The 23,349-nt window shown below is 40.7% G+C and overlaps 3 protein-coding genes across 5 annotated transcripts; 2 read left to right on the top strand and 1 right to left on the bottom strand.

Moving 5' to 3' along the window:
- Window positions 1–442: 442 nt before the first annotated feature.
- Window positions 443–1,666, top strand: LOC130140489 (nuclear pore complex protein NUP214-like). Its single transcript, XM_056320015.1, has 2 exons — window positions 443–1,148; window positions 1,240–1,666. The coding sequence occupies exons 1-2, from the start codon at window positions 614–616 to the stop codon at window positions 1,347–1,349; spliced, it is 645 nt and encodes a 214-aa protein (XP_056175990.1). The 5' UTR covers window positions 443–613; the 3' UTR covers window positions 1,350–1,666.
- Window positions 1,667–5,941: 4,275 nt separating this feature from the next.
- LOC130140546 (B3 domain-containing protein At1g05920-like) lies at window positions 5,942–6,603 on the bottom strand. The gene has a single exon (XM_056320181.1). It carries the CDS (start codon window positions 6,596–6,598, stop codon window positions 5,942–5,944), a length of 657 nt encoding a protein of 218 aa, XP_056176156.1. The 5' UTR covers window positions 6,599–6,603.
- A 2,388-nt stretch (window positions 6,604–8,991) lies between these two features.
- On the top strand, window positions 8,992–22,826 carry LOC115663717 (nuclear pore complex protein NUP214). 3 transcript variants are annotated; one of them, XM_056320013.1, is made up of 18 exons: window positions 8,992–9,335; window positions 9,419–9,612; window positions 10,541–10,709; window positions 12,697–12,840; window positions 13,144–13,268; window positions 14,052–14,164; window positions 14,671–14,810; window positions 15,323–15,488; window positions 15,612–15,644; window positions 15,678–16,659; window positions 17,015–17,167; window positions 17,800–17,857; window positions 18,247–18,380; window positions 18,459–18,583; window positions 18,957–19,299; window positions 20,077–20,263; window positions 20,358–22,301; window positions 22,393–22,826. In XM_056320013.1, exons 1-18 carry the CDS (start codon window positions 9,125–9,127, stop codon window positions 22,500–22,502), a joined length of 5,331 nt encoding a protein of 1,776 aa, XP_056175988.1. In that variant the 5' UTR covers window positions 8,992–9,124; the 3' UTR covers window positions 22,503–22,826. The 3 variants fall into 3 exon arrangements, with proteins under 3 accessions (XP_056175988.1, XP_056175987.1, XP_056175989.1); XM_056320012.1 differs by having other exon boundaries at window positions 15,612–16,659; XM_056320014.1 differs by lacking the exons at window positions 8,992–9,335; window positions 9,419–9,612 and having other exon boundaries at window positions 10,573–10,709; window positions 12,707–12,840; window positions 15,612–16,659.
- Window positions 22,827–23,349: the final 523 nt, after the last annotated feature.

Here is a 23,349-nt window from a genome sequence, read left to right as displayed (position 1 = left end):
GTTCACGAAGCTCGTAAGCCGCACGGAAGGACCTCTCCACTCCTCCTGCATTTTCTTTGCCGACTTCATCAAATCGCTGATCCTCGCGACGCAAAACCCTACAGACCAGAGCACGATTAGCACCAAATCGCACCGCCACAGGCTACCAATCGGACGAACGTATCGAGGTCTACAAACTCACCAGAGGAGTGGGCCACGAAGACGATCTGTAACTCCTCGGAGACGGCGAGCGGCCGGGACGGGAGGCGGCCGGGGCCGTACGGCCTGGCACCGCCGCCCCTTGCGAACTCGACCGGCACCGGGTCGCCGATCCGGTCGAAGAAGAAATCGGAGGTCTCCACGCGCTCCCCTTCGGCCTCGTCCTTCAGCTCGATCGTCGCGGCCATGGCAGGAGCAACACAATTCAAAAGACTGAAAGTCTGGATGTCACAGCTACACAGGAGGATGAGATGGAGGAAGTGGCTCCTGAGATTAATGAAAAACCTGATCTTTGTCTGGGAAGTCTCAATGCATTTGGCCTTGGATCTACTCCCAATTCGACCGCACCTAAGGAAGCCCATTTGGTGTTTCTTTTGGTAGTGCAGCAACAACCCCAACAAGCTATCCATTTGCTATGGCAGCACCTAGTGGAGAGCTGTTTCGCCCTGCTTCTTTCAATTTCCAGTCTCCACAATCTTCACAGCCATCACAACCACCAATTGCAAGTGCATTCTCTGGAGCCTTTGGTACTCCAACAAATGCTCAAGTTCCCACTCAGAGTGGATTTGGTCAGCCATCACAGATTGGACCTGGTCAACCCGCTCTTGGATCAGTTCTTGGGACTTTTGGACAGTCGAGACAGATTGGCTCTGGTTTTGGAGGTGCTGGCTTTGCATCTTCTGGCAGTGTTGGTGGGGGTTTTGCCGCTGCTAGTTCAACTGGTGGTTTTTCTTCCTCCGCCACTGCAGGTGGATTTGCAGGGGTTGGTTCTACTGGAGGTGGGTTTGCTGCTTTAGCATCTTCTGGCGGTGTTTTTGGTGGTATGGGTTCAGGCGGTGGTGGATTAGGTGGTGCAGCCTCAGCTGGTGGTGGATTTGGAGGATTTGCTGTGGCTGCTTCATCCGGTACCGGATTTGCAGTAGCTGCTCCTGGGGGAGGATTTTCGACTGGTGAGGGACTCTCTCTCTCTCTCTTTCTCTCTCTCTCCTTGCATTGGGTTGGGTATACTGTCTCCTCAACATACTACGTTGTATTGTGCAGGAGCTGGTTTTGGGGCGTTCGGCAGCCAACAAGGTGCAGGTGCCTTCTCTGCTTTTGGTGGTGGTGGAAATGCAAAACCACCTGAGCTTTTCACACAGATGAGAAAATAGTTTCAGCAGAGCTCACGGGAACTTCAGAATGACATAATTACATAGGTTAGCAAAGTCAACTAATTATCTAGTGGCAGTACCTTCTCTTTTAATCCTGGCGCCACCGGACTAGTTCTCATGTACCATAATATGACAGCATGATGGTCTGCATATCTTTTGGCTGTGGCTTGCACTTGTTGTGAGTGCGCTTTCACTTGCGATTTTTCCTGTATAGCGGAAACATAGTTTTATAGGGATTGTTCTGGCAGGTATATTTATCGGTTAAAGACTGCAAACTTAATGTTACCCAAGGCAACGAAGTTTCTCTTCTTTTACAACCCTCCATGTCATGGGTTCTCAACTATATATATGATGCCCTGTTTTTCCTTTTTCTTTTTCAAAAATTGCGATGAGAATTTCATTGAATAATCAAGGAGATTGAGTAACGACCTGCTAATAGTTGCTCTGTAGTAGACGAGATTGTATATTGCTGCAAGAACAGGAAAATTTAGGGTTAATACCATAAGAAATCCTAAACTGGTACACTTGTGACACATTTACCCCAAACTATTTTTTTGACTATAAAAAACCCCAAACTGGTACCTGTGACAATTTCACTCTAAACTATTTTTTTGACCACCAAAAACCCCAAACTGGTACACCTGTGACAATTTTATCTTGAACTTACCACAAAAAACCTCAAACTGGTACATATGTGACAATTTTACCCAGAATTAAAATTTTAATATTATTTTTTTTATTTTTTTCGAATTTTTATTTATTTTTTATTCTTTTCTTTTCTTTTTTTTCATTTTCAAACTCGGCGGGTCAGCCGTCCGGCGACCGGCCAGAGGAGGAGCCGACGAGGCGGCCTCGCCGGCCCGGGCGACCCTCGCTGCGTCGAGCGAGGGCCGCCCTCGCCTGAGCCTCGGGCGAGGGGTCACCCTTGCCCCGGCGGCGAGGGCGGCCTCGCCCGACCCGAGCGAGGGTCCGCCGACGCCGGCGAGGGCGACCCTCGCCGTACGGCGAGGGTTGCCCTCGCCGAATCTGGCGAGGATGGCCCTCGCCCGACGTCGGCAAGGGCGGCCCTCGCCGGCTTCCACCTCTGGCCGGTCGCCGGACCGGCGGCCCGCCGGAGGTTGCAGGTGAAAGAAAAAAAAAGAAAAAAGAAAAAAGAAAAAAGAAAAAAAATAAAAAAATAATATTAAAAATTAATTCGAGGTAAAATTGTCACATGTGTACCAGTTTGGGGTTTTTTGTGGTATGTTCGGGGTAAAATTGTTACAGGTGTACCAGTTTATGGTTTTTTATGGTCAAAAAAATAGTTTGGGGTAAATGTGTCACAAGTGTACCAGTTTAGGATTTTTCGTGGTATTAACCCGAAAATTTATATGGATGGCTAATTACAGGAGGGAGTTCATGACTGATTTCATACAAGGACGACCAGCAAACTGTTGATACTATGTTAGAAGATTTCAAGCATCCAACATGTGTCGTGCTATGATCTGGTTGTTCAACCTAGTAACTGATCAAATCCTACTTGGGTTTGGATCCAAATTAGGTTTGAAACCCAAATTAGGTTTCAAGGCTTTGGGATATAGTAGATTGCTGATGAATCCATTTTACCCTCAATCGAACTTTTTGACAAATCAGTTTATTTGCTAAGCAATGAATCAAATTGACTCGTAACTGAATCGGAACATTCTTATTTTCCACTATAAAATTAAGTGCTTAACGAAAAAGGCATGCCCTTTTTAGAATTCAGTGCGTAAATTAAGTATATTGTGAACACGCATCCAACATTCAACAATGATCTGGGAATGGATCTTCTTTGCTTTATGATATAAATCAGGTAATCAATGTCACGACACGAATGTTAGAATATCTCAAATTTTAAATTACGCCATTATCTAAAAGTTTAAGTTTTAAAATAGTTGGTAATGGTCATACGAAATTTTACATGGTACTGGACATGCTTCATTTATTATTATTTCCATGCTTAGTCTTAAGGCAAAAGTCCAGTTTATGCATCGAGAGAAAGCGTTAGAACATCTAAATATTAAAATCGCGTATTCGTCTAATAACTTAAATTTTACAAAATAATTGACAGTGTTGTTATAAAATTTTTGTTAGATAACAGTTGAGCATAATGTACGCACTAGATAGCTGCCGAAACCTGACCAAATCGGAACGGAAGCTACTGAAGATGTAATGCGACGAAGCCGGCAAAAATTGATCATCCTACCCAGCTGAATAAAAAGCCGACTCCTGGGGCTTCAACTCGCTGCGCTTCCATCCTTCGCCTTGAGTCCCTTCTCTGTCTGGCCCTGCTCGAGATCTTTTGCCGTCCTCCGAGCGATCACGAAGCACAATTCTCGGGTTCGGACGTCGCTGAACGCCCATATCGTCAGGACATCCGAGACCCCCAGTTGATTTTCTCTAACGAACACCTTCCAATCGCTCATGAGAACATATACCTTGCTGCACCAATGCTTGAACAGCATAGGATACGTCTTCCCCTTCGTATTGAACGTCTTCACCTCTATGCCTGTGCCGAGATCATCGCCGGTCCTGAGCAACGGGAGCACAAGCTCCCGGACGTGCTCCTTCACCAGCATGAGCCGGTTCTGCTGGCCCGCGATGTCGCTCGCCGTCACCCGCTTCTCGAACGACCCCCGGCATTGCCCAATAGAGTCAATCAGCGCGTTCACGCGGGGGACAAGCTGAGGGTCCGGATCGCAAGGCTCGCGGGCCGGGGACGGCGCACGTGAGCTGCTTGCCCGAACATCCTCCGACCGCGCATCTTCGTCGCCCCTAGGTACATGATCGCCGGTGTGCTTCAATATGGAAAGAAACAGTGATGCTTGAAGCACTTCTTTGCTTTGGTTTTGACTTCTCTCCATGTCAAGTCAACCATTTCTCTATTCGCAGCTTCCGAAGCGATCTATGTAACATATTTATACTTAGATTTTGCCCAATTGATCTTGCCCTTTTTCTAAATTGAATAGGAGTCTGTCGAAATATTTCCTAAAATAATATTCGGATTGGAATATTTTTACTTCATGCTGCTTGATGTTATCCTTTGCGTAATTAAGATATACTCCAATTAGTCAGATCGAGTGAGTCTGGACATTATCGGATTTTCTTCGCGAGTGTCCTATTAAGCAAAGGGTTATCGGTTTCCATAAATCAAGCTGAACCGGCCGGAAAGGGGATTTTTCTTTTTTCTTTTTAAATTACTCGATTCGATTTATATGTCGATTTTGAAGCGAATGCTCGATTTTTCGACAAGGGAAATCAATGGCCGTAATTTAGTGACACAATTTAGATTTATCTAATCAAAGAGAGGATGAATGTTACCTTTGGACTACCGATTTGGCAATATAAAAAAAACAATAATATATTGAAAAGATTGTTCTGTTCTGATTGATCGATGAGGAGTGGCCCATCAAGCATCAACTAATTAGACTAAAAAAAATCACAAAAATAATACATGTTTTTGTCAATTGACATGGTACGCCGAATAATGTTAGAGACCGGATAGAATATTTAAATATAAAATCACGCATCCTTTTAATAATTTTAGCCTTTTGAATAATTGACAATTGTCATGCAAAATCTTTCATTATATGGATCTAGAGCTCAAACCTTTGCCTAGCCAAAATAACCAAAGTCCAAATTACGTGTGACCATCTTACAATTCAAGTCTAACACAAGAAAAAAAATCACCAAAAGAAGAGATTTCCGCTGAGAAATCCACTATGAATTTGGAGAGCTTGGAGTCACAATTGCTAAATCACTCAAGTATTTCCCAGCCTAAATTATGCGCGAAACAAAACCATACAACTGTTGTAGAAAAGCTACTCGAACTAGAAAATCATTCAAAAGAGGAAACTTACTCAAATTAGGGAATCCACTTGGATTGGGGTTTCTTCACGAATTAAAATTCGATACATGTTCGCTAGTCACCCTTCCTCATGCAGATATAACCTGGACAAAGTGTGGATTGTATGGACAACGATGTCCACTGGCCTGTCCTCATATCCATGGAAACTCATCTATAATGTCATCAATGGATTCATAATTTTGCCTTTCTTAATTTTTATTCTGTGTGAAATAACTGAATTACGATGAAGACACATTAATTCGTGTCGGTTCGTGACAACGTATGAAGTAAGATGCGACATATCATGTTCGGATTTTCTCTCCGTAGTTCGTGTTTGACATCTCTCGTTCAAGTCATGCAAGCGGATCATGTCGAGTATTGCCGGCTCTGTCAAACCCAATCTTGGATCAACTATGACTGTGATGGACTGATCGTGAGGTGAGGAACATGTTAACACAAATCGAATATTCAGCAATTATCCCGAAGTAAAAATCAGTTGATAGCAGTATCACGAGTTCCTAAATTTAAATCTTTTGTTTAACAGATAAAAGTATAAGAACAATTGATAATGGTCCTAAGAAATATTCACAACGGAGATAATGAATTTACAGTTAGATATCCACAAAAAATACTGTAATCACCAAAATAGGCGCCAAAACTCGATGAAGCCAGAACGGAAGCTGCTGAAGACGAATGGGACGAAGCCAGCGAGAACCAATCGTCCTACCTAGCCGGATAAAAGCGCCTTTTGGGGCTTCGACTTGATGCGCTTCCGTCCCTCTCTTCGAGCCCCCTTCTCCGTCCGGTTCTGTCCGGGTGCGTTCGGCGTCCTAGAGATCAGGAAGCACAAACGTTCGGTCCGAACGTCGCGAAATGCCCATATCTTGAGTACATCCGCGTCTTCCAATTGATTTTCTTCGACGAACGCCTTCCAATTGCCCATGAGGACGTACACCTTGTTGCACCAAATTTTGAACCGCAGAGGAAACGTCTTTCCCTCCGTATTAAACGCCATCACCTCCACGCCTTGCGCGGGATCGTCGTCCTCCTCGAGCAACGGGAGTATGAACTCCCGGACGTGGTCCTTCCACAGGAGGAGCCGGTTCTGTTGTTCTCTGAGGTCGCTCGACTTCAACCGCTTCTCGAACGGACCCCGGCATCGCCCGATAGAGTCGATCAGCGCGTTTACACGCCGGACAATGGGAGGGTTGGATCTGCGCAGCTGGCGAAGCGGCGCGCCCGAACTGCTCTCTGGAACATCCTCGGATCTCGCGGGTTCGTCGCCCTCGGAGATACGATCGCCGGTGTGCTTCAATACGGAAAGAAACAACGATGCTTGAAGGACTTCTTTGGCTTCATCACTTTGGCTTCGACTGCTCTCCATGTCTACTGTTTCTCTGTTCACAGCTTCTGAAGCATTATATATAACATGTTACTAGCCAGGCCAGATAGAATTTGCACTTTCCTAAGGTGAATAGGAGTCCATCTGAAATATTTCCTAAAATATACTTAGATAGAAGAGTTGCTGTTTGATATTATTAAGTTAGTCGGGTTGAGAGAGTTTGAACATTATCGGATTTTCTTGGTGAGTGTCCTATTGAGCAAAGGGTTATCGTTTTCCAAAGGTCAAGCTGGAATGGGTATTTTTCCTTTTTAAAAGGGTTTAATATTATGAAAAACCTTAGATTGGTACATTTGTGACAAACCCTCTATTAATTTACGTTAAATTTTATCATCAAATTGCTAAGTTGAACAACACATAACAGTTGACAAGTATACTAATTTGGGGTTTGACATTATCGGATTTTCTTCATGAGTGTCCTATTAAGCAAAGAGTTATCATTTATAGAGATCAAGCTGAACCGGCGAAAAATAGTATTTTTCTTTTTTAAAAGGGTTAACATTATGAAAAATTCTAAATTGGTACACTTGTGACAAACCCTCCGTTAATTTACGTTAAATTTTACCGTCAAATTACTGAATTGGATGACACTTGATAGTTGATTGGTGTACCAGTTTGGGGTTTTACCCCTCTGGTTATCAAAGGTATACCAGTTTGTGATTTTTTTATGGTATTAATCCAATTAAACAAAAACTATTGGAGAGTAAATATGTCACAAATGTACCAGTTGAGGATTTTTAGTGGTCAAAAAATTAGTTTAAGGTAAATTTATCACAAATATATCAATTTGAGAGTTTTTTTGTGGTACCAACCCTTTGTTAAATCGATTTATATGCCGATTTTGAAGCCAATGCTTGATTTTTCAACAGGGGAAATAAAAAGGCTGTCATTTAGCGACCAAATATAGATTTTTCTTATCAAAGAAAGGATGAATGTTACCCTTTTGGATTGCTGATTTGGCAAAAAAGAAATACCATAATTACATTAGAAAGACTATTCTAATTGCTAAATATTTATGAATGTCAGAGCGTGGATGTTTTCTAGTTAGTCAGATGAAGCGAGTGTTGACATTATCGGATTTATTTTTCCAGAAATCAAGATAAACAAAAGGAAAGGGGATTTTTTTTAATTGATTTGAATTGATTTAAATGTGAGTTTTGAAGCCAAGGATAGATTTATTTTCAACGAGGGAAATAAGAGGCTGTCATTTTTGCGACAAATTTAAATTTTTCTAGTTAAATAAAGGATGAATTTCCTTTTTCGGCTGCTGATTTGGTTGGACTTGACATGAATTAAGAATGATCTTGGCAAAATAGCAATAATTACATCGAGAAGATTATTCCAATTGGTACAATTATTATGGATGCCGATGTGCCAGTATGTGTGCCAACCGTGGCTCGATGTTAGGATTCAACCCAACTGTGTATGTTTGTATACGTGAGATTATGTGTAGCCACTGTTGATAGCATTAATGCATTTTATTTACTGACATGCTCTTTTATAATAAAAGGATAATGACAAAGAATTCATGAACTTTAATCCAATATGCACTGTGGTCTTTAAATTTTTTATTTGTTCAATGCGATCCCTCAACATTTGGTATATGTTCAATGTAGTTCCTGAACTATATGAAAATATTTAATATAGTCCATGAACTTGAATTAATAGAATGACTACATTAAACATTCTAATATAGTTCAGAGACTTAATTAAACATATACCAAAAGATCAAAGATCATATTGAGCAAATTAAAAGTTCAGATACCATACCACATTACATATTGAGTTAAAGTTCATGAACCATATCGAATAGATTACACATTAAATCGAATTTCAAAGACTATTTGTGCCATTTACCTGTAAATAAACTTTAAATTCGTGTTTTTTAATCATGTGTCGTTCGATGAACACACAGATGTTAACGGTTTGCAACTCTTAAAGCCGGGCCGGCCCGGGCCGAGTCGGTTTGGGCTCCTCCTCTCGTTACAAGAGAAGACTTTGGTGCTTCCCTCGTAAAAAAACGTAGCGAAACACATGCATTATGCAATGATTCTTTGCCCCTCTCGTCCTTCTCTTCTCTCTCTTCATTATCGACTACTTTATCATAATCCATATGTATTTAAGGAAATAATTTCATTTTATTCCAACGCAATAACACAATTCAAAGTTTTTTCCCACGTCAGTCAAGTAGACAAATGCTCCAATAGTTTACATGCATTTCGAAGATAGTACGATATTTGCGGCTATGTAATTTGTTTATACTATGCTTTTGAATCTAATGTTTATATAATATGGTCGTTTCATACTTTGCTAATTTGCGACTCGGTAGCCTTCTCTAGGGCACGAACCGTCTCCCTCCATTCTCTCTCTGTCTCTCTTCCCGCCCAAGAAACCTTACGCACTTCCACCGGCACCGTCTTCGTCATCACCGCCGCTTACCGTCGATCGGAGCTCGGCCGTTCCATCCCCTCCCCCTCTCTCTTGCGACCGGAAACTCCAGCTCCTGCCATGGCCGCGACGATCGAGCTGAAGGACGAGGCCGAAGGGGAGCACGTGGAGACCTCCGATTTCTTCTTCACCCGGATCGGCGACCCGGTGCCGGTCGAGTTCCCGGGGGGCAGCGGCGGAGATGCCAGGCCGTACGGCCCCGGCCGCCTCCCGTCCCAGCCGCTCGCCGTCTCCGACCAGTTCCAGCTTGTCTTCGTGGCCCACTCCTCTGGTGAGTTTGTAGACCTCGATACGTTCGTCCGATTGGTAGCCTGTGGCGGTGCGATTTGGTGCTAATCGTGCTCCGGTTTGTAGGGTTTTGCGTTGCGAGGACCAGGGATGTGATGAAGTCGGCGAAGAGGAGTGATTCTTCCGTGCTGGAAGTGTGCGTCGTGGACGTGGCCGTGGGAGCGGTTGGCTTGCTCTCGCTTTCTCCAGATTCTTTGACGCTTGCGGCTTCTAGTGGGGGGACTGTTTACTTCTTCTTGGTTCTTTCCCTTGTCAATAAGGTTAGTTCAGACTCAGAGTCCCTTTTGTTAGATCACGCTATATGTTTATATGAGAAAATGGCTGAAACTTTGGGGCCGGAATTCCTTTTCCAATTACACTCCTTACATGTGGAGATCCTTGAAAAAAAGTCAACTTTTTCTCGTCATGTTGTGATTCTTTTCTGAGCATGTTCATTGAGAATTCTTGTTAGACGCTGACCGACGCCTGTGTTGTTACATTCGGTTCGGATTAGGAATAGGTATAGCTGGCCCTGCGTTTTGGACATTTTCCTGTATATGCTCTTTTGGCTTTTGGGAATTGAGATATCTCTAGTTACGTTCGCTTTCGTTTTATATCTGCAAATGATTATAGGGTTCCACTTATCCATAATAAAGACAGAATCATGAGCCAAAATGAAGTTGGTGGACGGTATCCTCCCTTAGTAATGAGCTACAGTCCTATAGACGTGGATGCTTAGTTAAGTTTTATTATCCTGGTCTAGCTGGAGCCTCGTTTTGTGGGACATAGACTAATGTTTCGTTAATAAATCTGATTTATTAGGTTGTACTTACATTGACAATTGTCAGCTTTGTGCATCTGATGCACTGCACATGTACAAAAATCCAAACCATATTTTGAAATAGGCGGTGATTGCTTGCAATTTGCATTTTTATCCCCTTATTTATCTTTATTCTCCATAGGTTTTGCATGCAAATTATTTGCTAGGTCGGCTTAAAACCGAGAAATTGAAACACTTTGACATGGGGTTGGAAAGAGAAAGCTTCCTTTTATCCGTTAACATCATGTGCAGTCCTTAAAATTCTGCATTTCAAATTATATTTGATGAAATTATGTTGTCTTTGACTCTTGTTCTTCTTTCATAAAGGAGTAATACATATACGCTTTTTGACGAGGGTTTGCTTCTAATTGAGCTCTTCAATCGTGCAGCAGCAAGAACCTTTTTTTTCCTGCTCGTTAGATGAAGGAAGTTCTGTAAAGGACATGAAGTGGCTAAAGAAGAGAGAAAATTCATACATTCTTCTGACAAGTCGCGGGAACCTGTATCTTGGGAGCATTCGTGAACATTTAGAGCATTTAATGGATAATGTTGATGCCGGTATGCTTTAAAAATGAAGAACTTCTTCACTTAGCCTCTGCTTATTATGAGTGGTAGTTTAAAACAAGTTTGTTCTGTGGAGACTTTCGTTGCTAGTCACCCTTGATTTCCACACTGCTTCTTTGTTGCGGTATCAATTCATGCTCGAGAACATGGACTCTGTTTCAATATGTTCTTTTCTCCCCTTGAGTTTGAGAGACTCACAAATATACTGCTGATTATTTGTATTTAGGAGGATAGACTGAACTATACATAATATAAAAGCTGGTGCATCCATAGAGCATTGATGAAAGTTCGAAAGTTCCACTGAATATAGCTTTTCTTATGTGGCTGATAGAGTTTACGTGAAGATTACACTTGTCTTGCTCTATTAAATTAGCATGCTGTCTTCATTTGTATTGTGTGCTTATGGGAGATTGTTTAATCGGGATGGCTATCTGATCCAAGAAAGTTGGGTGCTGAAAGTTCCATGAGTGGATCAAATGCAGTGGATCGTTTTTCCTATATAATGTCTTCAAGTACATTAGAAACGTACATGGAAAGAAAGAAGGAAGAACAAAAAAAACACATCAAAAGACTATAGAGTTTTAGAAACATGTCCAAAGCCGAATAGAGGAGCACAACACAGAAGTAGCCGAAGATTCAAGTACATCAGAAATGTCCAAGGAAAGAAAGAAAAAGAAAACTAAAATAACCAAGGTTACAGTAAACACTACAATGACCTCTGGAGTGAATCTTGCTGTGGCTTTCACAAAATATTCTTGCAGAGTACCTTAACCATCATTTTTTGTCTAGTTTGGTGAAGCTCTTTCTGTTTAGTGTCTGCGATGCTGCTTTCTGTTGTATTACTTATTGTTGTTTGTTTGCATTGTGATTTGGTTTGATTTCTAGGGTTTTTGTTTAATATCAATTCATGCTCAAGAAAGTGGACTCTATTTCACTGTGTCCTTTCTCCCATTGGGTTTGAGAGACCAACTTAGCTATTGCTGATCATATGATTTTGAAGGATAAATTAATTGTACTTAGTACCAATGCTGTTGCATCTGTTGAGCCTTGACTTGAAAGTACCATTGAATAGCTTTTCTTACTTATAGAGTTGACGTGAAGCTCGCATTCAGTCTTTCTTTTAAATTAGCATGCTGTCTTCATTTATATTCTTTGTTTATGGAGAGCATTCACCTGTGATGGCTACCTGATCCAACAAATTCTGCCGCTAAAAGTTCCATAATTGGATCAAACATAGTGTGTTGTTGATCAGTGTATTTGCATACACTGTGATGAGCTCTTGAATCTCGCTCTGTGTCTCACAAAGTATCCCTGTAAAGTACCTTAACCATTAATTATTGTCTAGTTTGGTAGTGTTCTTTCTAATTACTTTCTGCAATGCTACTTTATGCCGTATTACTTATTTGTTGCGCGATAATGCTGCTTGATTTGTGGTTCTCGTTTTATTTTAGTTTCAATTCATGCTCAAGAACATGGACTCTATTTCAATGTTTCATTTTCTCTCTTTGAATTTGAGAGACCAACTTATCTAGTGCTGATTATTAGGATTTCAGAGGATGAACTAAACTATACACACTACGAATTGACGTGAAGCTTGCGCTTAGCTTTCTCTTAGCATGCTGTCTTCATTACATTGCGGGGTTCTGGTAGATCATTCAAATCTTGATGGTCATCTGTTCCAAGAAATTCTCTTGCTGCATAATCGGATCAAACATACAAACTTTCATCATTCTATTACCCATTCGTATTACAATGAGCTCTGGAACGAACTCTGCTCTGGCTTTCACAAAGTATGTTTATAGAGTACCTTAAACATCATGTTTTGTCTAGTTTGGTAAAGTTATTTCTGTTTACTTCTTTGATGCTGCTTTATGGTGTATTAATTATTTGTTTGGACGGTAATGCCTTAAAATGAACATAAAAAATTAGCATAGTCGTTCTCGTTATTCTTCATTCTCTGTTTACGCCTTTCTCCTTTCAGTTGACTGCAGTGCAAAAGAAGATTATATTGCTGTGGCAAGGAATGACAGCCTAAGTATTCTTTCATCCAAATTAAATGAGAAGTTCCACATGGCATTGTCACTCCAACCATGGACAGGAGAGTCTGACGAATTTAGTGTGAAAGGTAAATCGACTCTGATGTTCAAATTTAGATGTTTTGTCTGGCAATTTGCTTATAATTTGTTATCTGAAGGCATACCTTCCTATAACCCTGAGTAGAGGTTAGTTGGAAGATGATCATTTATGCTGTATCTTTCACTGAGATTAAATTTTGGATAAATAATATGGTCCTGCAGAAAAAGTTTGCTCCCTATTTGCACGTGCAAGGGTTGTTTATTTTCATATATGGATTCTGCTCAGACTTGAATTCTTTCTAAGGAATAACTTTGGTCTTTAAGGTTTTTAATGCGGGTGAATTTGTGAACAGTGGATTCTCTCAAGTGGGTTCGTCCCGATTGCATCGTTCTAGGGTGCTTTCAACTTACCTCAAACGGCATGGAGGAAGGTTATCTTTTGCAAGTAATCAGGACCAGAGACGGCAACTTTTTTAATGTGGGTGAAACAATCCTTGACACAATTTTCACTATCAATTGTTTAATCTTCAAAAATATTTGGCAAATATTATCACTATCATTGTTATCATCATCATCATCATCATTAAGCAGCTAGAGAGGTTCATGAGCAATCTCCTTTAGTAACTAGAAAAGTTAACTTGTATACTGTACTCAAAGAACAATTAACAAGTGACTTTTCTGAACTTGATTTCAGTATGATTTTATGGTAATTGGCTTGGAATTGAAGTAGTTTTAGTCTCTACTTACTAGATCTGGTCGCACTGATCTGCCATGGTCCCTTAATTACCACATTGTCTTGTATTGTAAATTCTTGCTGTGATGGTTTCCAAATTCCTCTTGTAATTAAATTGTTTCGTGTGGAATCCTGTGACATAGTTATTTTTTCTCTTGTGCCAATCTTAAAATTTATGTTCTAATCAAAATTGTACTGTCTGAAAATGTCATTGGTGACAAAAGAGAACTTTTTGGTGCACTTGCTGTCGTGGCTATACAAAGTTTCTACAAATATCTAAACGAGTCCATGGCTGCTAGATGTTGCAACCAGGATGTGAAGGAGAGGGCATATTCCTATGTCTCGATAGTTTTCCATTTTCATATGATGACATGCAAATGGTGGCTTGCCATTTGTTATATGTATAGCAACATATTTGAATGTGGGGATGCTGTTCCCGTTGAATGACATCCTTAGGACTATGTTCAAGAATTTAAATTTACAATATGATGATTTAATTAGTCATTTTTGTAATATTCATTTCTGTAGGCCTCTTCTGAGGCGATACTGCAGTCCTTTTGTGATGTTTTCCCTGGAATTGTGGATGATATTATTCCCGCAGGATGTGGGCCGCATCTGTTCTTTAACTATTTGGAACAATGGTAATGTCCTAATTTTTACTTTCTCTCCATATTTTATTTCTTTTATTTGTCATTGAGACTCTGATTGCTTGCACCTCTTATCATATCTCGTTTGAGAGAGTCATAATTTTAGAATATTTCAATTTGTTTTTCTTTTGACTCATGGCCATTTAATACGTGATTTTTTATTACTTGCGTCAGGTGCAAAGCCCTGATTTTGGTCTAATTATCTTATGTTGATACTTGTTAAAATTTGGTCTTCCGTCATGGAAATAACCCAATTGGCAAATTAACACGAGTTACTTGCCTGTTCACAAATTTGAACTTCTTGCTTTGGTTCTAATAGCACATTGATCTCATGAGAAAGTTAAACAGACAGATTTCCTCTTTTTTCCTACTTATATAGATATTTGACTTTTGAAAATACCGTCAGAGATTAGCTACTGCATTTTTTCCTGCTGCAGTATCCACGGAAACGATATTGCATAGCAGATAAAGGCTAACCTCTTTTCTTCTTCTCATTTCAGCAAGCTTGCAATTGCAGCTAACCGAAAAAATGTGGACCAGCACATTAACCTGTTCAGTTGGTCACTTGGTGAGGAGATGAATGAAGCAGTAGTTGTTGATATTGATCGAGATAACTGGCTTCCAAGAATTGAGCTTCAAGGTACATAAAGTTGTAGATGAACTTATATATAGACTTGCAAAATTTTTTAATCATTTTCATTTAATACATTGTTTGTTAGTTAATCTATGTTTACATTCATTTTTCGGGAAGATTAGATACGTATTCTGTCCATTCCTCCTCATCAGGGTTCTGAAAGTACTAATGTTTTCACGAGGACAAGATAACTACATATTCTTGCACTTTTGCAATGTCCACTGTTTCAAGTATGTGGTTTATATTCTTGTTGATCAGACTCGGAGTGAATGGCGTTAGCGGAGGATTCCTATGAGATGATTGGATCTATCATTTTCCTAGGTAGCTCTATGGTAGAGCTGTTGGTGCAGCATAGTGTATTGTAAGTTAAGCGTAAACAAAAAGATGGGCAGTGGTACATTCATCATGCAGATGACCGTCTCTTGTTACTTGTTGGTTTCTCTTCATGCATATTAATTTTCTTATTTTTTTAAGTACTAATCTGTACTGAGGAGATTTAAAAATTCCATTGTGGTCAGAAAATGGTGACGACAATTCAATCCTGGGGCTTTGCGTTGGCAAAGTATCCATGCATGAGACAGTCAGAATTCAACTTGGAGTTGAGGAACAAAGGGACCTTTCGCCATTTTGCGTCCTTTTTTGTCTTTCTCTTGAACGAAAGCTCATTATGTTCAATGTTGCCTGGTATTCTCCTTTGCCCTCTCCTAGTTGCTTTGTTGATTGTGTTTTTTATTAAATCTGTTGTCAGCATGGTAGGCCTCTTCAGCTCACTTCTGCTACAGTGCCTGATGCGTTATTTCTTTGTAGTGTTGCAGAACAAACTGATTTTCCTGACACTGGCTGGCCGGCTGACGGGGAAGAGAATATTTCTGGAGTTGAAGCCCAAGAAGAAGTCAGTTCCACTGTTTCCTCAGGTTTGGGAGAGGTGATTTCACAGCAGGTTTCTACAGGTCATCAAATTCAGGACATCAACACAATAGGATACAACTTACCAAAAGATCGTGAGATTGCTGTTAAAGCTGGCACAAAGTCTTCTGAGTCTGCAACAGCCAGACAAATAACTAATCAAACAGAGAGGAAAGAAGCCATAACCGGAAAATGGAATCTAAATTCATTTGCACATCCACAAGGATCTAATCTAATGGAGAAGGCTCTGGATGAAAAGCATTTAGTTGGCGCAGTTTCCACTCAGTCTCTCTTTCCAAGGCCCCAAAGCACATTTCTTGACCAATCAACATCGAAGCTCCCACTGCCTAAGGAAATACAGAACATCACAGAGAGCAAAGAAGATTCTAAACAGATTGTAGGGGTTGGATCTAGTCGTTCATTTGTGGAAAAATTTAGAGTTAATTCCAATACCACTGCTCAAGTGATGCAAAATGATGTTCAGGCTGGTCAGAGAGTGGCAGCTGAAACAGCTTCACATGGTTTTCAGATCTCTCCATCTCAGACATGGCTGAGTGGGAAAGGCACATCTTCAAAGAGCTTTGAATCAAGTTCTGCATTCACTTCAAATCAATTCGAAGGCAACAAGTTTCAACCTGCCTTTGGTGTAGCTTCTTCCAATGTTCCAAGTACTCCTTTTGGAAATCCCATACCCAAAGAAGGTGCTGCCGCACCTACTTCAGTCAACCTCTCTGGTGTTCCAATCAAAGGTGGAGGACAGAGAGCTTCGAAGGAGTTCGGGATTATCGAGCCATTGCCTTCTATTCGTAGCTCGCAGTTGCTGCAGGAAAGCTCTGCTTCGGGTTTACCATCTAGCCATCATTTGTATCCCTCCTTGGATAACATAAAAAGTCTGCCCAAGACTGGGATGTCTAAGAAGGATCCAATCACATCAAAACAATCTGGCAATGTGAGATTCTTTTGTGATGACATAACCTCTTACCCATTACGTACTTAATCTTGGTTATGCAAAGTTTGTACATTTTGTGCATCTTCTTATCTTAACCAACAGTGCTTATCATGGGATTGATTGTTAAATATGGTGAATATAAATTCGCTTGCCATCTCTGTCATGATTTGACATAATTTTATTCTACTCATAGTTGATTTGTCACTTGAATACCTTAAGATTCTTTGTTTTTATTGGTACTTCATATGCTTGTGACTTTGGGATTTTAGTCTTAATGGTGTGGTGCAGGAAAGGGATTGTTCTGGATTTAGATGGTTTCTTGTTTATTAAGGACTAACTTTCATCGAATTTCCAGATCAAGGAGATGGTCAATGAACTGGACACACTTTTGGACTCTATAGTGCGGAAGGGTGGCTTTGAGGATGCATGTACCATCTCATTGAAAGGTCCAGTTGAAGAGATAGAAGAGAGAATCGGGAATCTTTCTAGCCAATACATGATGTGGAAGGTATATGTCTAGGCCTCATATATTTCCTTTGTGTTCACTTGCAGTTTCTCTTGTAGCTCAAAGTGCTTCCTGTCTTGGAATTTTTTGTAAGGGTTGTCTTTTATTCAAAGTTCTGTGTCGCGTCCCTTCACTACTCTAGTATAATTCAGCTTATGTTCTTATGCATCTATGCTGTGTCACTCTTCAGATGAAGTTTTTCTGATTGCTGGAAGCTTGGTAATTTTTTTGCGTCCTTTATCAATATAAGAAACAAGGACTCTGAGTTCCTTTCTGTCATGATATGGTAGATGCACGTATACTGAGGAGGTCACTTCTCGTTTTTCTATTAGCGCTTAAATTGCTTTTTTTGTTCTCCATATCTGTCTCGTCATAGCTTCAGATGGTTGTAATCTACAATTATTTTGTACAGAGCTTTAATATGTTTTTTTGGTTCTTCCTAATTTCTCCCTTTTACTGTATATGTGGCTGTTTCTGATAATCTTGTTGTTTTGCTCCTCTTTTATAGTAAATTATGTACGTCTGATAATTTTGTTGTTTTGCTCCTATTATATAGTAATTTGTGTACGTTATATCTTTGGTTCCATCAACTTGCACTTATATATTACTTAGTTTTAGTGATTTGGACATTGTAGAGTATAGTGGAGGAACAACTTGAAAAAGTTCAAAGCCTGCTTGACAACACCGTACAAGGTACTTTCAGTTTCAAGATTTTCTATAATTGGATGAATGTATGTAATTCATTTGGAAGCATCTATATATCATATTAAGGCTGTAGGCGAGTCACCGTTTTTGCCAATTTTATTCAACCAATTTCTTGTGTAGAAACGATATGCTGGTAAATAAAGTAAATTTCATCACAAGTGCAGAGTTAATTAACTGTCTTCCTACTGAACTTTGTAGCCTAATTGTGTTTTTAGCCATTTATACTCTGTTTAACTGATGGAATACGTTCAACATTTCACCCTTTTTTTTTGGGTCGAACAACTTTTCGCCCTTCATTTAGTGAAGTTCTGCTTCTGCTTTTCACTGGATTGTCTAAAGAAGGTAAGCTTATCGGCCATTTTTCACGTGGCTTTCAGTTTTGGCAAGGAAAATGTACGTGGAAGGAATTGTTAAACAAGCCAAGGATGATCAATATTGGGAACTTTGGAATCGGCAGAAGTTGAGTACGGAACTGGAGATGAAGCAGCAACATATTTTGAAACTAAACCAGGTTAGGATCTCTTATGTATGTTGTTAATGTATATACTTCTGTTTGGATGAATTATACTGATTACGTGTTATATTCCAGGATCTGACTAATGAGCTGATTAAATTAGAAAGGCACTTCAATACTCTGGAACTTAACAAATTTGGTGACATAAGTGAAGCTCATGGAGGTCGAAGAGCTCTCCAAAATAGATACGAGCCTGCCAGGTTTGATTATATCTTGAGTTTGAGTTTACCATATGGCCTTTCTCCTTTTGATGCCATCACTGCCATCCTATTAGAATTGCAATCTCATCTTATAGTTTCTTTGCAATCCCAAAAAATTGCTCAAACTGCCTGAGACTCTTCCACTGCTAGATTTTGCATAATTAAATATAGGCAGCCTTGCCACATTAGGCAGAGTTTGTCTGTTTCCATTATGTTTAATCTTTGTCTCAGCTTTGGTTGTGATGGAACAATTTTACCAGTGCACTCTGCTTATCATATTTGCTCTATGACATGCTTTACACATTTGAAGAAACTTGATGCGTGATACATGGCTTATACTGTAATATGCAACATTAATTCAACCATTTTGCAGATCGATTCAATCCTTAAAAAGTTTATATAACACGATGACATCTCAAATAATGGCTGCCGAGCAACTTTCTGACTGTCTCTCAAGACAAATGTCAGTGTTGAGTATTGAGTCACCTTCAGTTAAGCAGAACGTTAAAAAGGAATTGTTTGATGAAATTGGAATTTCCTATGATGCCTCTTTCTGCTCCCCTGATGTGACGAAAGTTTCTGAAAGTCCTGGAGATAAAAAGATCATGCTTTCAAATACCATTGCTACAAAAGACCATTCTAGAAGAAACCAGACTAGTGCCCTGAAGCCTTGTGAACCGGAAACTGCCCGGAGACGGAGAGACTCTCTGGATCAGGTGATTGTCTTGTTAAGTCAATTTTTCACTTTTGTTGATACTATGGTTTAGAAGATGACTTTTATTTGATGCTCACTGGAAGAAATGCCTCTTTCATGTAATGCTCTAAGTTGATTGAGTGGCTGACCAGTTAACTCAAGTGGTGTCTTGTGTACTCTTACGGCCGGCAGCAGAGACTTGCTGCAGCTACTTAGCTGTCTGCCAAAGCACTTCTTCCTTATTATGTCATGTCGTGCGGTATAGTCTTGTCTCCTGTTTGATGCGGAATTAGGTTAGAACTAAGAAAATGCATATGAAGTGGAAAATGAACATGCAGCAATTTTTGTTCGTTTAAATACTGAGGAACATGTACCTTTCATCTGAAACTGTTGAAATATCACAAAACCATACATTCATACATTCTGGAGAGTGCAGAGTAACAAGTCCATTGAGTACTCTATAGTTCAGAAAACAGAAGTGCATAGTGCGCTGGTGAAATGGATTTAAGCATGCCAAGCTGAATAAATGGTGATTGGGAAAGGGATATTGGAAGTAATGCAATTGCATGGACATAATTATACCAGTTGTTCCTTGAAGAATTTGGGCAAAGAGTCATGTCCTCTTAAGGAGACTAGTCAATGGTGCAGAATTGTTGACTTTTAGATACAAAGTAAAGCATTTAGATGGATCCTCGTGTCTAGTCTCTGAACCGGAAGATCAACTGACCCTTGTTTTTCTCGTGGCACCCATGTTTAAATGGTGCCCTAAAAATCTTTGGCTATTATTTTGTTGATACAGAACTGGGCAAGTTACGAGCCTTCAAAGACAACAGTTAAAAGGATTCTCTCACGAGAATACCAGAAGGATAGCACAAAGTCGTCTTTGTTGATGGATGAGCCATATTTTAGCTCTTCAGAGAGATCAGCAGTTGCTAAGTCAAATCACACTACGCCGTCTACCTACACACGTCGAACGAGAGTTAATGGTGAGTGATGATTCAATAGTTTTTCTTCTTTTGGTACGTTCAGTAATCTGAGGAATGGCTGTTTAATCTACTCTCAATAACACATGTTCTGCAGCCATGTTTGAGATTTCTGGGGAAAAGGCATCTAAGAGCCCATCTAGTCCTTTCAGACAGGTTGATGGAACTTCAGGATCGATGGTTCCAGTGGCACAAAAAAGCAGTACCTTTAGTTACTCCTTGTCTGCATCCCAAGCATCACTTATTGATGGACAAGCCAAACCAAGGAGTATGAGTAGCGGTAAAAACAATCTTGCTGCAGAAGAGTATACTGGTGAGACTATTATTGATAAGTCAAAATCAGTTTTCGGTTATCAGATCAAGCCCACAATGGTAGGAGACACAGATATATATCAGATGCCAGCTATCTCCATAGAATCACCCATGCAGACTCTTGAAAAATCTAGTGAGACTTTTAGTTTGAGTACTAAAGAGACTGTTCTTGCTGAGCCGACAAGTGGAAACGTGAAGCATGGGTCCCAAATAATTGAAAGCTCACTCTTTGGATCCCGAAGAAGTGAGGACCCACTGCTGGCTGCCACCCCTAGTGCTCCTCTGGCCAATTCTCATCCTGAAAAGGTTCCAGATGAACATCTGGTAATAGGCAAAAGCTTTCCTGGTGGATCACTACCATTTTCAACACCATTTAAATCAATGTCGTCTCCATTAGAGTCACTGGCCAATTCATCTTCCATTCAGCCTTCTACACTGTCTAATGTTCCTTCAATCAAAGGGAATTCATTATCTGAGGTGTCATCTGGTGGATTTTGGCTCACTAGCAGAGCAACAACAGATGTTAATAAGGCACTTCCATTAAACTTCTCATCATCAACATCATCATTCTCAGTCGCTTCTCCTCCTCCCCCTTCTACCTCTCCCTCCACCACATCTTCTTCTACCCAGGCTTCTAAAAATTCAGTACCTTCGCTCACTTCCTCACTACCCCTGGAATTAAGGTTGGAAAATCAAAAGCGAGAGGTACAACAGGATTTGCCCAAAGTCAGTTTTAGTGCTCCTTCAGAACCCCCACCTGTTCCAACTGAGAGTTTTACTGGTGGATCTGCTGTGAAAATAGAAGCTTCAGTCTCGTCTACTCCCAGTGAACTTTCTTCTGGACCAATATCTGGAGTTCAGGGTGTTAGTAACCAGATAGGTAGTCCTCAATCAACTGAAACGCCGAATGCTCCTTCAGAGCAGCCATCTGCGGGAAAGTTTTCATTTCCAACTCCATTTTCAACTTCTTTGACTAACACAATTCAAAAGACTGAAAGTCTGGATGTCACAGCTACACAGGAGGATGAGATGGAGGAAGTGGCTCCTGAGATTAATGAAAAACCTGATCTTGGTCTGGGAAGTCTCAATGCATTTGGCCTTGGATCTACTCCCAATTCGACCGCACCTAAGGGAAGCCCGTTTGGTGTTTCTTTTGGTAGTGCAGCAACAACCCCAACAAGCTATCCATTTGCTATGGCAGCACCTAGTGGAGAGCTGTTTCGCCCTGCTTCTTTCAATTTCCAGTCTCCACAATCTTCACAGCCATCACAACCACCAAATGCAAGTGCATTCTCTGGAGCCTTTGGTACTCCAACAAATGCTCAAGTTCCTACTCAGAGTGGATTTGGTCAGCCATCACAGATTGGACCTGGTCAACCCGCTCTTGGATCAGTTCTTGGGACTTTTGGACAGTCGAGACAGATTGGCTCTGGTTTTGGAGGTGCTGGCTTTGCATCTTCTGGCAGTGTTGGTGGGGGTTTTGCCGCTGCTAGTTCAACTGGTGGTTTTTCTTCCTCCGCCACTGCAGGTGGATTTGCAGGGGTTGGTTCTACTGGAGGTGGGTTTGCTGCTTTAGCATCTTCTGGCGGTGTTTTTGGTGGTATGGGTTCAGGCGGTGGTGGATTAGGTGGTGCAGCCTCAGCTGGTGGTGGATTTGGAGGATTTGCTGTGGCTGCTTCATCCGGTACCGGATTTGCAGTAGCTGCTCCTGGGGGAGGATTTTCGACTGGTGAGGGACTCTCTCTCTCTCTCTTTCTCTCTCTCTCCTTGCATTGGGTTGGGTATACTGTCTCCTCAACATACTACGTTGTTTTGTGCAGGAGCTGGTTTTGGGGCGTTCGGCAGCCAACAAGGTGCAGGTGCCTTCTCTGCTTTTGGTGGTGGTGGAAATGCAAAACCACCTGAGCTTTTCACACAGATGAGAAAATAGTTTCAGCAGAGCTCACGGGAACTTCAGAATGATATAATTACATAGGTTAGCAAAGTCAACTAATTATCTAGTGGCAGTACCTTCTCTTTTAATCCTGGCGCCACCAGACTAGTTCTCATGTACCATAATATGACAGCATGATGGTCTGCATATCTTTTGGCTGTGGCTTGCACTTGTTGTGAGTGCGCTTTCACTTGCGATTTTTCCTGTATAGCGGAAACATAGTTTTATAGGGATTGTTCTGGTAGGTATATTTATTTGTTAAAGACTGCAAACTTAATGTTACCCAAGGCAACGAAGTTTCTCTTCTTTTACAACCCTCCATGTCATGGGTTCTCAATTATATATATGATGCCCTGTTTTTCCTTTTTCTTTTTCAAAAATTGCGACGAGAATTTCATCGAATAATCGAGGAGATTGAGTAACGACTTGCTAATAGTTGCTCTACAGTAGACGAGATTGTATATTGCTGCAAGAACAGGAAAATTTATATGGATGGCTAATTACAGGAGGGAGTTCATGACTGATTTCATACAAGGACGACCAGCAAACTGTTGATACTATGTTAGAAGATTTCAAGCATCCAACATGTGTCGTGCCATGATCTGGTTGTTCAACCTAGTAATTGATCAAATCCTACTTGGGTTTGGATCCAAATTAGGTTTGAAACCCAAATTAGGTTTCAAGGCTTTGGGATATGGTAGATTGCTGATGAATCCATTTTACCCTCAATCGAACTTTTTGACAAATCAGCTCATTCGCTAAGCAATGAATCGAATTGACTCATAACTGAATCGGACCATTCTTATTAACTACCGGTTCACGCCTTCGTGTTTAATCATTTTTT

Source organism: Syzygium oleosum, unplaced genomic scaffold (genome assembly GCF_021117445.2).
Source record: "Syzygium oleosum isolate NSW1041296 unplaced genomic scaffold, Sole_v2.1 Sole_v2.19, whole genome shotgun sequence".
Classification (NCBI taxonomy): Eukaryota; Viridiplantae; Streptophyta; class Magnoliopsida; order Myrtales; family Myrtaceae; genus Syzygium; species Syzygium oleosum.
The sequence above is the reverse complement of the archived record's forward strand: the minus strand, read 5'-3'. Positions and strand labels throughout refer to the sequence as shown.

Coding starts and splice junctions, on each gene's coding strand:
- LOC130140489 (XM_056320015.1), top strand. CDS start 614: ATGGCAGCACCTAGTGGAGAGCTGTTTCGCCCTGCTTCTTTCAATTTC. Junction 1,149..1,239: donor TGGGGGAGGATTTTCGACTG/GTGAGGGACTCT, acceptor TGTATTGTGCAG/GAGCTGGTTTTGGGGCGTTC.
- LOC115663717 (XM_056320012.1), top strand. CDS start 9,125: ATGGCCGCGACGATCGAGCTGAAGGACGAGGCCGAAGGGGAGCACGTG. Junction 10,710..12,696: donor AATGGATAATGTTGATGCCG/GTATGCTTTAAA, acceptor TTCTCCTTTCAG/TTGACTGCAGTGCAAAAGAA. Junction 19,300..20,076: donor GGAGAGACTCTCTGGATCAG/GTGATTGTCTTG, acceptor TTGTTGATACAG/AACTGGGCAAGTTACGAGCC.
- LOC130140546 (XM_056320181.1), bottom strand. CDS start 6,598: ATGGAGAGCAGTCGAAGCCAAAGTGATGAAGCCAAAGAAGTCCTTCAA.